Source organism: Crocuta crocuta, unplaced genomic scaffold (assembly GCF_008692635.1).
Source record: "Crocuta crocuta isolate KB4526 unplaced genomic scaffold, BGI_CrCroc_1.0 scaffold32, whole genome shotgun sequence".
In the NCBI taxonomy this organism is placed as follows: domain Eukaryota; kingdom Metazoa; phylum Chordata; class Mammalia; order Carnivora; family Hyaenidae; genus Crocuta; species Crocuta crocuta.
In genome coordinates, this window is record NW_027529424.1 from 9,258,953 (window position 1) to 9,272,937 (window position 13,985).

At 42.5% G+C, this 13,985-nt stretch overlaps 1 protein-coding gene across 1 annotated transcript in view; it reads left to right on the top strand.

Annotated features, from left to right (window-relative positions):
• The first annotated feature begins 6,582 nt into the window (after positions 1 to 6,582).
• The window catches only part of IL15RA (interleukin 15 receptor subunit alpha), a 50,288-nt gene continuing 42,885 nt past the window's right edge, over positions 6,583 to 13,985 (top strand). The window contains exons 1-2 of the mRNA XM_077758409.1: positions 6,583 to 6,891; positions 6,987 to 7,071. Coding sequence (XP_077614535.1) covers positions 6,583 to 6,891; positions 6,987 to 7,071 — 394 coding nt within the window. The remainder of the gene's footprint in view (positions 6,892 to 6,986; positions 7,072 to 13,985) is intronic.

Here is a 13,985-nt window from a genome sequence, read left to right on the forward strand (position 1 = left end):
ATGAGCCTGTCAATAGATGAAAAAAAAAGCATTTGACAAAATACAGCATCCTTTCTTAATAAAAACCCTCAAGAAAGTCGGGATAGAAGGAACATACCTAAACATCATAAAAGCCATTTATGAAAAGCCCACAGCTAATATCATCTTCAATGGGGAAAAACTGAGAGCTTTCCCCCTGAGAGCAGGAACACGACAGGGATGTCCACTCTCACCATTGTTGTTTAACATAGTGCTGGAAGTCCTACCATCAGCCATCAGACAACAAAGTGAAATAAAAGCCATCAAAATTGGCAAAGAAGTCAAACTTTCACTTTTAGAAGATGACATGATACTCTACATGGAAAGCCCGAAATACTCCACCAAAAAGCTGCTAGAACTGATACATGAATTCAGCAAATTCACAGTATACAAAATTAGTGTATAGAAATTGGTTGCATTTCTGTACACCAATAATGAAACAACAGAAAGAGAAATCAAGAAATCGATCCCATTTACAATTGCACCAACAACTATAAAATACCTAGGAATCAACCTAGCCAAAGAGGTAAAAGATTTGTACGCTCAAAACTATAGAAAACTTATGAAAGAAATTGAAGAAGACACAAAGAAATGGAAAAACATTCCACACTCATGGATTGGAAGAAAAAATATTGTTAAGATGTTGATACTACCCAAAGTAGTATACATTCAATGGAATCCCAATCAAAATTGCACTGGCATTCTTCTCAAAGCTAGAAAAAACCATCCCAAAATTTGTATGGAACCGCAAAAGACCATGTATAGCCAAAGTAATGTTGAAAAAGAAAAGCAAAGTGGGAGGCATCACAATCTCAGACTTTAGCCTCTACTACAAAGATGTAATCATCAAGACAGTATGGTATTGGCACAAAAACAGACACATAGACAATGGAATAGAACAGAGAACCCAGAATTGGACCCAGAAATGTATGGCCAACTAATCTGTGACAAAGCAGGAAAGAGTATCCAATGGAAAAAAGACAGTCTCTTTAGCAAATCGTGCTGGGAAAACTGGACAGCAACATGCAGAAGAATGAACTAGACCACTTTCTTACACCATACACAAAAATAAACCTAAAATGGATGAAAGATCTCAACGTGAGACAGGAAACCATCAAAACCCTAGAGAAGAAAACAGGCAACAACCTCTTTGACCTCAGCCACAGAAGTTTCTGGTTCAATATGCCTCCAAAGGCAAGGGAATTAAAAGCAAAAATGAACTATTGGGACCTCATCGAGACAAAAAGCCTCTGTACTGCAAAGGAGACAATTAACAAAACTAAAAGGCAACTGACGGAATGGGAAAAGATATTTGCACATGGCATACTGGATAAAGGGTTAGTATCCAAAATCTATAAAGAACTTACCAAACTCAACACCAAAAAAACAAATAATCCAATAAAGAAATGGGCAGAAGACATGATTAGACACTTCTCCAAAGAAGACATCCAGATGGCCAACAGGCACATGAAAAGATGCTCAAGGTCACTCATCATGAGGGAAATACAAACCAAAACCACACTGAGATACCACCTCACAACAGTCAGAGTGGCTAAAATGAACAACTCAGGAAACAACAGACGCCGGCATGGATGTGGAGAAACGGGAACCCTCTTGAACTATTGGTGGGAATTCAAACTGGTGCAGCCCCTCTGGAAAACAGTATGGAGGTTCCTCAAACAATTAAAAATAGAACTCCCCTACAACCCAGCAATAGCACTACTAGAAATTTATCCAAAGGAGACAGGAGTGCTGATGCATAAGGGCACATGCACCCCAGTGTTTATAGCAGCGCTTTCAACAATAGCCAAATTATGGAAGGAGCCTAAATGTCCATCAACTGATGAATGGATAAAGAAGATGTGGTTTCCCTATACCATGGAATAGTACTTGGCAATGAGAAAGAATGAGATCCTGCCATTTGCAGCAAAAAATGGAACTGGAGGGTATTATGCTGAGTGAAATAAGTCAGTCAGAGAAAGACATTTGTCATATGTCTTCACTCTTATGTGAAACCTGAAAACCTTAACAGAAGACCATGGTGGAAGGGAAGGGGAAAAATAGTTACAAACAGAGAAGGAGGGAGGCAAACCATAAGAGACTCTTAAATACAGAGAACAAACTGAGGGGGGATGGGAGATAGGAGAAAATGAGTGACGGGCACTGAGGAGGGCACTTGTTGGAATGAGCACTCGGTGTTGTGTGTAAGCGATGAATCACGGGAATCTACCCCCCAAAACCAAGAGCACACTGTATACACTGTATGTTTGCCATTTTATTTTAAAAAATGAACAAATGTTAAAAACATTTTTAAATAGTGTTTTTGTATTGAATTTCTTTTCTTTCTATTCCATATATAAGAGAGATCATACATTATTTGTCTTTCTCTGTATTATTTCGCTAAGCATAATGCCCCTGAGGTCCATCCATGTTGTCACAAACAGCAAGATTTCATTCTTTTTTGTGGCTCAATAGTATTCCAGGGTGTGTGTGTGTGTGTGTGTGTGTGTGTGTGTGTGAAATACATAATATATACTGTACATACATACATATATATGTATGTTATACATATAACAATTTCCTATCCATTCATTCACTGATGGACACTTAGGTTGTTTACATATCTTGGCTATTATAAATAATGCTGCAGTGAACATGAGGGTGCAGGTATCTTTTCCAGTTAGTGGTTTTTTTCCTTTGGATAAATTACCCAGAAGTGAAACAGTTGGTGACCTTGGGGTATGTCTATTTTTAATTTTTAAAAGAAACTCCATACTGTTCTCCATACTGACCAATTTACATTCCCCCCAACATGAGGGTTCCTACTGTTTCACATCCTCACCAACACTTGTTATTTCTTGTCTTTTGATAATAGCTGTTCTAGAGAGAAAAAAAAAAGCTATTCTGACAGGTGTTAGCTGATACCACATTGCAGTTTTGAGATTTTATATAAACACACCAGACTCTTCAGCATCATAATTCTCACCCATAAAATTTTGTGCTCAAAAACAGATAGCCATAGGAGTCCCGCGGGAGAAGTGCAAACAAGGCATTACCAAAATAACAGGTGGCAAAGAGTGGCTTTTAACAAGTAGACGAGGATGTAACTCAGTTTTTCTAGAAGACTCAGAAGACATTTGAGAATTACTCAATGCTGCTGCTTTATCTGCATGACATCTGTTCGCTGTTGTCTTTTTGTGTGTGTGTAAGTGCTATGAAAAGAGATATCTGGCCAATAAAATGCAGAACTGGAGGGAATATGGCTTCAAAGTCAATTAAAAAGTAAAATATCAAAGCAACTTTGAGTTCAAAAACGGAACAGTTTTAAATAGTTGTTAAACTCACTCTACTCTGACATGTTTAAATATTTAAAATTCAAAGTCCATTTCAGGGCATATTTTTTTCAACTACAAAGTGATTAAAATTACGGTTATGAGGCTCCAGATTAATATAACTGGGTGAGTTATCAAGAAATGAATTGGCCTCTTAGGGATTTTTGCTCCCAAGACTAATCATAGGGAAGAAGGTAAGGGGTGATTTCCCCCAAGACCAGGCAAAGTTTAGTATTCTAGACTCTGGGGCTTTCCCTCCCAGGGATGCAATTTACTGACTGTTTATTTTCTTGCCTTTTTTTTTTTTTCAATTTGATTAGGAAACTAACCCAAAGAGGTCTTTTCTGGAGGAAGACCTAGGCTAATTGAGATAACAGGCCTAGATTGTGAGGATAACTGGATGCACAAAAAGTGTTTTGAGGGGGGTGGGTGGGCTATGAGAACGGGGGTCAGGGAGGTTTGCTGAGACCAGAGGCCAGGGGGTGGGTCTGGACAATGACCCTCGGGAGTGACCAAGAAGACACAGGACACAGTCCTCTCCCTATTTTTCCTGGATCCTGGTGAAACCCAAGGGAAAGGAAAACAGGACCATTTGCCATTGTGGGGGGAGGGGGCAGGAGAACACTATCAGATTTTGATTCCTCTTGGCAAGCGGAAGCTTAGAGACAGAGAGATGACATGACTCACAAAAATAAGGAGATAGGATTCTTTTATACTTTGAGTACCAATAAGTACTTCTTTCCTCTTCCATCTGTTGTTTTTGTGTCTTTGGTTTTTTCTGCTCTTTCCTTCTACAAGTAGAGTAGTGTTCTTTCATTCCCTCCGCCTAACTTTCACTGCCTTGGTTTCCTCAGGGTAGCTGTAGGAGCTAGATGCCTTTATGCTGGTCCCTTGGGTCCTAAGTCAGTATCTCCCCAAACCAAGTACATTTTCATTTGGTGAGCACTAGAAAGCATCACCCGCCAGTCTGATGGGACACCAATTGTCCCTGCTTCCTAAGCGGCTCCATGAGTCTCCTTGATGTCCTTCAAGAATCGGAATTATCGCATGACCCAACGATTCCACTCCTAGGTACACACCTCCCAGAAATGAAAACATGTTTATGCAAAATCTTGTGCACAAATGTTCACATGTATGACAAAACTGCATGGAACTATATGTGTAACACACACACGAATACACAGAAAACTGACAAAATTTGAATACGGTATATGCATCACACTGATGTCCATTTCCTGGTTGTACTACTGTATGATAGCTATTCATGTTAGCCCCCAAATGAAAATAACTCGAATCATGAGCCAGTGAATGAAGAAACAAAATGTGTAATACCTATTTGGTAGAGTATTATTCGGTCATAAAAAGGGATGAAGTACTAATCCATGCTACTTTGAAACATTGTGCTGAGACCAACCAGACCCAAAAGGACATCTTTTATGGTTACATTTATAGGAATTATTCAGAATAGGCAATTCTACAGAGACAGAAGCAGGTTAGAGGTTCCCAGGGGCTGGAAGAACAGAAATTGGGAGTGACTAATAATAGGCACTGGGTTTTGTTTTGAGGCGATGTAGATGTTCTGGAATTAGATGATGGTGATGGTTGGGCAGTATCATGAATCTACTAAAAACTACCAAATTATACACTAACAAATGGTGAATTTCGTGTTATATGAATTTAAAAGTTTAAGATAAGAAAGAAAGAGAGAGAGAAGAAAGAGAAGCAGAAAGAAGAGTCCATTAGCCTTCAGGCAGAGCCCTCCCCTTCCTGGTGACACAATCTGACATCGTACCCACAGCGACAGCCTGTGACTGAGGACCCTGCCGCCAGCATTGTGTGTTCTGACCCCACAGCACTGCTCCCAACACCAGCTCTGCTCTGAGTGGTGGCTGCTGGCCAAGCTCCCCACCTCTGTATGGGCGTGCTGATTTGGAGCCATCAAAGGAACCGCCACTCGCATCGCTCCTGCAGTGTAGACACTGCACCTCAGAAACTCAGCTGCTCTGCAGTCAGTTCAATGTCCTTTGGCCAGAGAAAATGGGCCTTGGACTTTGTTGGCAGAAACAAAGCTACCACGTTGCCAAGGGCGGAAGTGGGCCAACCCCCAAAGTTACGGTCATCAAGTTAAAATGAGGTTATTAGGATTCGGGTGGGTGGGTCCTAATTCAATATGGCTACAAAAAGGAGAAATTCGGACACTGCACACAGAGAAGGAAGACAGCGTGAAGATATACAGGAGTGGGTGGCCATGTGCCTGGAGGGACGCATCTACAGGCCCAGGGACACCAAGAATTGCCAGCAAACACCAGAATCTGGAAGAGGCAGTGGAGGACGTGCCCGGAGAGGCTTCCAAGAGACAGGGCCCAGCCAACACTCCTGGCCTCAGAACTGTGAGAGAATCAACGTGTTGTTTTAAACCACCTGGTTTTGGTACTTTGTTACACCAGCCCCAGGAAAGCAATGCATGAGTGATGGCACAGGGCTGTTGCATGCTGGAGCTCCTACATTCAAAAAAAGAAACCGTCGGGGAACCTGGGTGGCTCAGTCCGTTGAGCGGGTGGAGCGTGTGATCTCTCTGTTTGTGACTTCACAGCTCAGGTCATGATCTCACAGTTTGTGAGTTCGAGCCCCACATCAGTCTCGCTGTTGTCAGCACAAAGCTCACTTCAGATCCTCTGCCCCCTCTCTCTCTGCCTCTGCCCCTCCTCTGCTCCCTCTCTCTCTCTCTCAAAAATAAATTTAGGAAGGAAGGAAGGAAGGAAGGAAGGAAGGAAGGAAGGAAGGAAGGAAGGAAGGAAGGGAGGAAGGAAGGAGCGCGCCATCATGAGTGCTATTCAGAAATGAACTACTCATAGGGCACCTTGAAGGGATCTCAAGGGGCTCGTACTGAGTGGGAAAAGTCCACCTCTTACAAGCAGTCNAAGGAAGGAAGGAAGGAAGGGAGGAAGGAAGGAGCGCGCCATCATGAGTGCTATTCAGAAATGAACTACTCATAGGGCACCTTGAAGGGATCTCAAGGGGCTCGTACTGAGTGGGAAAAGTCCACCTCTTACAAGCAGTCTTCAAATGACAAAATCACCGAGATGGAGCAGAGATCGGTGGTTGCCAGGACTTAGGGAGGGGGTGTGAGAGCACGGTGGCTCTGGCTATAAAAGCAACGAGGACAGTCCCCTCCTGTGACCCGCGCGGCTCTGTGTCACACCTGCACAGAAGCAAACCCACTCACGAAGGGATGCGTGGAAACCTGACCGAATGTGACTACGGCCTCGGGATCACGTCAAGGTCACCTTCCTGGCTGGGATACTGTGCTTCAGCCGCTGGAGGTGTTCCCACCGCCCAAGGGACTGCAGCCCAGAGTCGTCCCTCCCGCAATGACACCCCTGTCACCGGCACTTTCGGGGCTTTCTCATTACAGACCGGTTCTACACGTCAGGCTCCACTCGAGATCCCAAGAAAGGGGAGACCCCGCCCGCCAGGAGGGCAGACGGCAGGTTGGGAGAACCTGTCAGAGGCGAACCCGGAGCCCTCCCGGCCCCCTCACGTGTCTGGGGCGTCCCCGGAGGAGACGGACGCAGCGGGATGCGGACGGAGCGCAGGGGCCCCGGAGGCAGGTGAGCTCGGGGCCCGCGCCCGCAGCGACGCCGGGGAAGCCGAAGTCGCAGCGCCAGGCGGGGCCGCGCGGCAGGACGCAGGTGCGAGCGCCCAGCGGCCGCGCTCGCGGGTAAGGGTGCGCCTCCTGGGGCTGTGCCGACCCCCGGCCAGGGGACCCGGGAGCCGGCGNCGGGGGGGCTCCGGGTCTGAGGTTCCCGGCCGTTGGGGGAAATCTGTGACGCTGGTTGTCCGAGCCCCCCAGGGAAAACCCAGCCGTCTACACCGCAGGCGGAGCCCGCGGGGGCCCGGGNACGGTACCGGAGCGCGGCCGCAGGACAGGGTAAAACCGCGTCCCGGGGCAGAGAAAACGTGTGGTGCCGGCTGCATTCCCGAGGGACCTTGGAAACGAGTCCAAGTTCTTAAGCTCAGGAAACCGCGAAGGGCGCGGGAGCGGCGGCGCAGCCCGGAGTTCGCGCGCCCGGGCCGGGGAGGGGGCAGACACCAAGTCGGCGATGGCTCGGTGTGTTCCAGACGATCGCAGGTCGTTAGATGTAATCTCAGCAGGAAGCACCGGGGGAGTGACTCATGGGTTTTCATCCCGGGAGCCAGAGAGGAGGGAGGGAAAAGGATCCATGGCTCTGACTTTGTCCTTGTTGAGGCTTCTTCATCCTTTGACGGTCCGGAAGCGACCTGAGGCTCTGATGAAGCCTCCGGACCCTCTCCCCAGAAAAATGCATCGATGCGCCCGCATAGAATTGGGGGGCCAGGGATTCACTGAAGGCCATCCATCATAGACTCTCCGAGTGTTGGTTAACTCCATGATGCGTGTGTGAGAGGTGAGACTCCCCATCATTCACACCCAGGACGTAATCCGGGCTCTCGGCTGTGGCTCTGCGGGGTTTCATGAAGTTTTATTTTCTTCACACTATTGGTTTTCCCCACATCTGAGCGTCTGACTTAGGCTGGTGACCTCTCAGTTCCTCTCACCCCGCTAGCCAGGGTGCCACGCGGCCAGCAGGCCGGGGCAACTTTACCCGCACGACGTGAACGTGACGCAGGCCGCTGAGTCAGAGCCCAGCCAGGCTGTGCGCGTCCAAGTGCGGACGACGCTGAGGCAAAGGTCCCCAAAGCTCACCCACCACAGCGGGGTCGTTGGCCTCACCAAGGTATTGCTGCCACTCAGCAGCTCCTGATGTTTCCTCCTATTTTCTGCACCGTTTTTACTGAAACGCAATACATAATAAGCTTCATACATTTAATTGCACGATCCGATAAGTTTAGAGGTAAATGTATACAGTCAGGAAACCATCATGATCAAGAAGGGCAATATAATCATCGCCACCAAAAGTTTCCTCTTGCCCTCTGTGATGCTTACCTCCCAACCAGCCTATCCCCCAGGCCACCATCGTGGGCTTTCAGTCACCGGACTTGCTGCGATTTCTAGAATTCTCTGTATATGGAGTCATCCAACGTGTACACTTTCTTGTCTGGTACTTTCACTCAGAGTAATTATTCTGAGAATTCTCCCTCCATCTTGTCATTTGTATTAACAGTTCACTCCTTTTTATTGCTGAGTAGTATTTCATTTCATGGGTATCACATCGTTTGTTGATCCGTTCAGTTCTTACTGGACGTCTGGGTCGTTTCTGGTCTGAAGGTGCTACATTTAAAGCTGTGATGAGCATTCATCTGGAGGTTTTGTGTGGACATGGGCTTTCCTTTCTCTTGGGTAGAGAAGGTGGGAGTGGAGTCGCTCGATCACATCAGCAAGGGTCTGAGTTCCAATTCCTCCACATCTTTGTCAGCACTTGGTGTGGTCAGTTTTTTTTTCCTTTAAAAATTTTTCCCAGCCTTATTGATATTATTGACATATAACATTGTGTAAATTTAAAGTGTACAACACAATGATTTACTATATGTACTTCTTAGGAAGTAATTACCACCATAAGGTTAACACTTTCATCACCTCATATATTTACCAAATTGTGTGTGTGTGTGTGTGTGTGTTTCATCAGTCTCTTTAGTTGTACCCATTCTAATAAGGTGGGTAGTGGACCCTTGTAATTTTAATTTGTGTTTTTCTAATAACTAATGATGTTGAGCATCTTTACATGTGCTTATTCACCATCAATGTATCTTCTTTGGTAAAGCATCCGGTTAAAACTTTTGTCCTTTTAAAAACTGAGTTGCTGAATTACTATTGAGTTTCCAGAGTTCTTTATATATTTTGGATACAAGACCTTTATCAGATATGATTTGCAAATATTTTCTGAGTCTGTGGCTTGTCTTTTCATTCCCTTAACAGTGTCTGATGAAGAACAGAAATTTTTAATTTTGATAAAGTTCAATTTATTAATTTTTCTTTTATGTATAATAGCTTTCAGTGTCATCTCTAAGAAATCTTTGTCAAACTCAAGGTCACAAAGATTTTCTTCTAGAGATTTTATAGCTTTAAGGTTTTACATTTATGTCTGTGATTTGTTTTTGAGTTAATTTTCTATATAATATAAAGTATGGATTGAAGGTTCCATATTGCCTTGGTTTCAGGTTTTGTTTTGTGTATGGATATACGATTGTTCTAGCACTATTTGTTGAAAAGATGATCTGATCTGAACTGCGCTTATACTTATTTTGAACATCTGCTGTTCACATAAGTGTTGGTTGCTGTTGACAAAACATCAGTCCGTGAAAATTATTTACATTTCTATACATTAGGAATGAGCAAATGGAAATTGAAATTTAAAAAATATGTATCATTTTTCAATATCATCAAAAAGTATGAACCACTTATGGATAAATCTGGCAAAAGGTAAGAAAGACCTGTACACTAAAACCCACAAACCACTGCTGAGAGAAATGAAAGCAGACCGAAATAAACGGAGATATATACCATGCTCATGGAATAGACAAACCAATATTGTTAAGGTAACAATCCCCTCCCCCAACCCCAAGTCAAAATTTCAGCAGGCTTTTTGCAGAAATCGACAAACTGATGGCAAAATTCACATGGAAATGCATAAGACACAGCGTAGCCAAAACGAATTTGAAAAACAACTGAGTTGGAGAATAACCCTTCTGACTTTGAGACTTATTAATAAGGTTACAATAATCAAGACAACAGAGTATTAGGGTAAAGATGAACAGAGAACTAAGAGACTAGACTGTGGCTAATGTTTTTAAATGATCTAGGAAGGGAATTGGATACAAATTATTAAATTTGCTACTTGGTACTAGGATCCTGGTCAGAAATTATAGAGAGAAGCCCATTCCTTATCACCAGCTAAGCAAATAATACAGTCTCAGATATGTTCCTACTAGTTTACAGTGCTAACAGACACCGCAAGGGGCTGTTATCTGTTCTTATTCAAAAGGCATGATTTGGAGGGGAAACCCATCATTTTGGCAAGAAGTCATTTACTTCTTAAAGATCCTCACAACCTGAAATGTTGCAGGTGATTTGCCAAAAGCAGCTGGAGAAAATGATGATTTGTTTGAAGATAAATATATCTCACCAACTTGGGTTTTGACTTTGGGGTGGTTTTACAATTTATGTGTGTTTAAACATTTTTAAACCATTTTTCAGAATTCTAGGGAGTTTTGCTCAAAGCTTTCATTTTTTAAATTTCAAATCCATCTTCTCTAGCTATTATTGCTTTGTACTGCTACTCATAGCCAAAACAGTGATAAAAACTTTAATGCACAAAATGTGGGGTTTATTGAAATCAGCCTAAATGTTCAACAGTGGAGGACTGCATAAGTAAAGGGAAGTTGCTTCCAAATAATATGCATCATACTATTCAGTTTTTACTAGAAGATCTACAAGTAGTTGTCATTGAGCAGGGAGATATTATGGGTCGTGTGTGTGAGTGTGTAACTGCATTTTCTAATTTTTCTGTCATAATTCAAATTGCCTTTGTAAAAAAGAAAATCAAACTACAAAAAGAGTAGCACAAAAACGATATAGAATTTGGGGATTTTCTCAGATTCATTTTTAATCAATTATAGCTGATCTTGCTTGGCAGTGTTTTCATGACTTTATAAATTTTGCAAATTGGTTTTATAAAGTCACCATATATAACATTTGTTCATAGTTTTATATATATTATAATATTTTATACATACATTTTATAATATTTTAGTTTGTTTAAACAGTTCCTTCTTTCTAGAGATGTGTGTTGGCTGGATATTTAGGTCATTTCAAAATGTTTCATGTTCCAAGGCACCTGGGTCAGTCAAGCAGCCGACTCTTGATTTCAGCTTAGGTCATGATCCAGGATCGTGGGATCGAGCCCTGTGTCAGGTGCTGAGCATGGAGCCCTCTTACGATTCTCTCTCTCTCTCTCTCTCTCTCTCTCTTTTTTCTCTCCCTCCCTCCCTCTGTCTCTTTCCTCCTCTCTCTCTCTCTCTACACACACACACACACACACACGTATGTATATATATAATAAAAGTTTTTTTTAATGTTTGATGTTCTAAAAAGCACACAGTGGGAATAACTGGATGAAAATGGATGAAAATAAGCTATACAGAGCAAAACAGGCAGGGAAAATACCTCAGCATCTAAAAAGAAAGTGAAAGAAATGCTTCTGGGGATATTCTTTTTCAATCGAATCATCACTTCAAAACTAACTTGTTTTGGGCTAAATCACCTGTGCCAAATTGATTCTACCAAAAAGCGTGTAACTCAGTGAATCCATGTATAAAATCCCCCATTATACACACTGGGAAGTGATATCCAGGTTACTCATTAAACATGGCTGATGTTATTTGAATGTCTTCTATTAGGAAAGACTTGATCTTCTGAGCAGTAGGAAGCCACTGAAGGTCTCTGGGCAGGAGGGACATATTGGACCTACACAGTAGAAAGACTGCTCTTGTAAAGAATGTGAAGAGTCAACTCTAGTCAGGAGGGTCTGGAGGAAGGAAGCTAAGTTGAAGACTTTTGTAATAGTTCCAGTAAGTGGTGATGAAATCCTGAACCAAGACAGTGTCAATAAGGAATAGAGGAGGCGGCAGATTTCCACTTGAGTCTTACATGTATAGAGTCTATTTCATTCTTTTTGTTTTTAATTTTTAATGATTTATTTATTTCTGAGACAGAGAGACAGCATGAGCAGGGGAGGGTCAGAGAGAGAGGAAGACACAGAATCTGAAGCAGGCTCCAGGCCCTGAGCCAGCTGTCAGCACAGAGCCCGATGTGGGGCTCAAACCCACAGTGAGATCATGACCTGAGCCAAAGTCAGATGCCCAACCAACTGAGCCACTTAGGAGCCCCCATTTCATTCTTTTCCTTTTGTTTGCTCTTTACCTTATAGCCACTCAACTATTCTCATCCCTCAAAAATCAATATTTTTGGACTTGAACTATGATGAATTCATCTACCACACAAACAGTGGATTGGGAATTTCAGTTAGTGAGCCTTAGAGAAAAAGAAAAGAATTGATGAGGGGCACCTGGGAGGCTCAGTGGTAAAGCATCCGACTTCAGCTCAGGTCATGATCTCACGGTTCATGGGTTCGAGCCCCACGTAGGGCTCTGTGCTGACAGCTGGCTCAGAGCCTGGAGCCTGTTTCAGATTCTGTGTGTGTGTCTCTCTCTCTGGCCCTCCCCTGTTCACGCTGTATCTCTCTCTCTCAGAAATAAACAAAACATTTAAAAAAGAAAAAAAAGTATTGATGAGTTAAAGATAATGACCTGGGTAGAGTGTGTACGTACAGTGAGTGCCTAAAGGAAATGAATGTGTTGGCTTGGCTGGCATTTCAGCTAGAAAAATAGTGAAAGAAAATGGATTACTGTGAACATGAGGCCTTTATGCTTTTGTTGTGTCCGCATCACAGTGAGCTTCTTGAGGGGAGAAATCACATCTTATTCTTCTTTGTATCTTAACGCACTTAGCATGCCATACATATATACATAGTAGAATAAGAGGGAAAAAACGGGAATGGATTCTGACTCTCCTTAATGAATGGACAGAGCATGCTAACAGGATACCTTTTAAACTCTGAATATGAGACTGGCCCAAGGATACTTAATATATTAGACTGTGTAAGTCAACTTGATAAAGAAGTCTGATTCACAAGTTCTGTGAAGTAGAGAGAGGTGTGGCTGACACACCATTTTGGTGACTTCATTTGTGATCACTAAGACTTGTATGTTTTTTTGGCTACTTAAGAGTTTTTAAAATCCCAGAACCTTAAGTTTACTGCTATTTTCATTACTTCATCTGTTCCTCTCTGTGTATACATAAGCCACTAACCCCATAAGACACCTATCACCTACCAGGCCTCATACTGTGGGAGAAGCAGAGAATTGTGAAATCCTTTCACCACCTCCAAGGAGCTCACAATATTGTAATTGAGGCAAGACTTGCTTACATGGAATATCTAACAGAAAATGTTCTGAGAGAATATATACAGAAATTATAACTGAAGTATCAAAAGATGTGATTAAGGCCTCTAGAAAGAAAGGTTATTGATACAATCAAATGTATTATCTTTAGTATATTTATGAGAGAGTCTAGCTTTATAAACTGGTCATTGTGTGGCTGACTGGGCTGGCTTCAGTATCTTGATACCCTTGTGCATTCATATATCAATTATTATCTTTCTATGAGGCCTGTTCACAATGGAAAAACCACTAGTAGGTTTCCTTTTTCAGCAAAATGACGGAGTAGTTATTCCAAAAACAAAAAACAAAACACTCAGAAATGATGAATAATACAGGGCAAGTATCTATTAAAATCTATAGCCAATAAACTAACCAACTGTTCAAAGCAAAAATATTACTCTATTGTGATGTTTATAATATACGTGAAGGTAAAACGTATGAGAACAATAGCACAAAGACTAGAAGAGAAATGGAAGTATATTGCTTAAGGTTCATAAGAGCCTTATGTAAAGCAGTATAATGTCACATGAAGGTGCACTGTGATGAGATAAAGACACTATAAACCCTAAAGCAACCACCAAAATAATGCAAGAAAGAATTATAGTTAGTAAGCAAATGGAGTAGATAAAATGAAATCATGAAATACACTCAGATAAT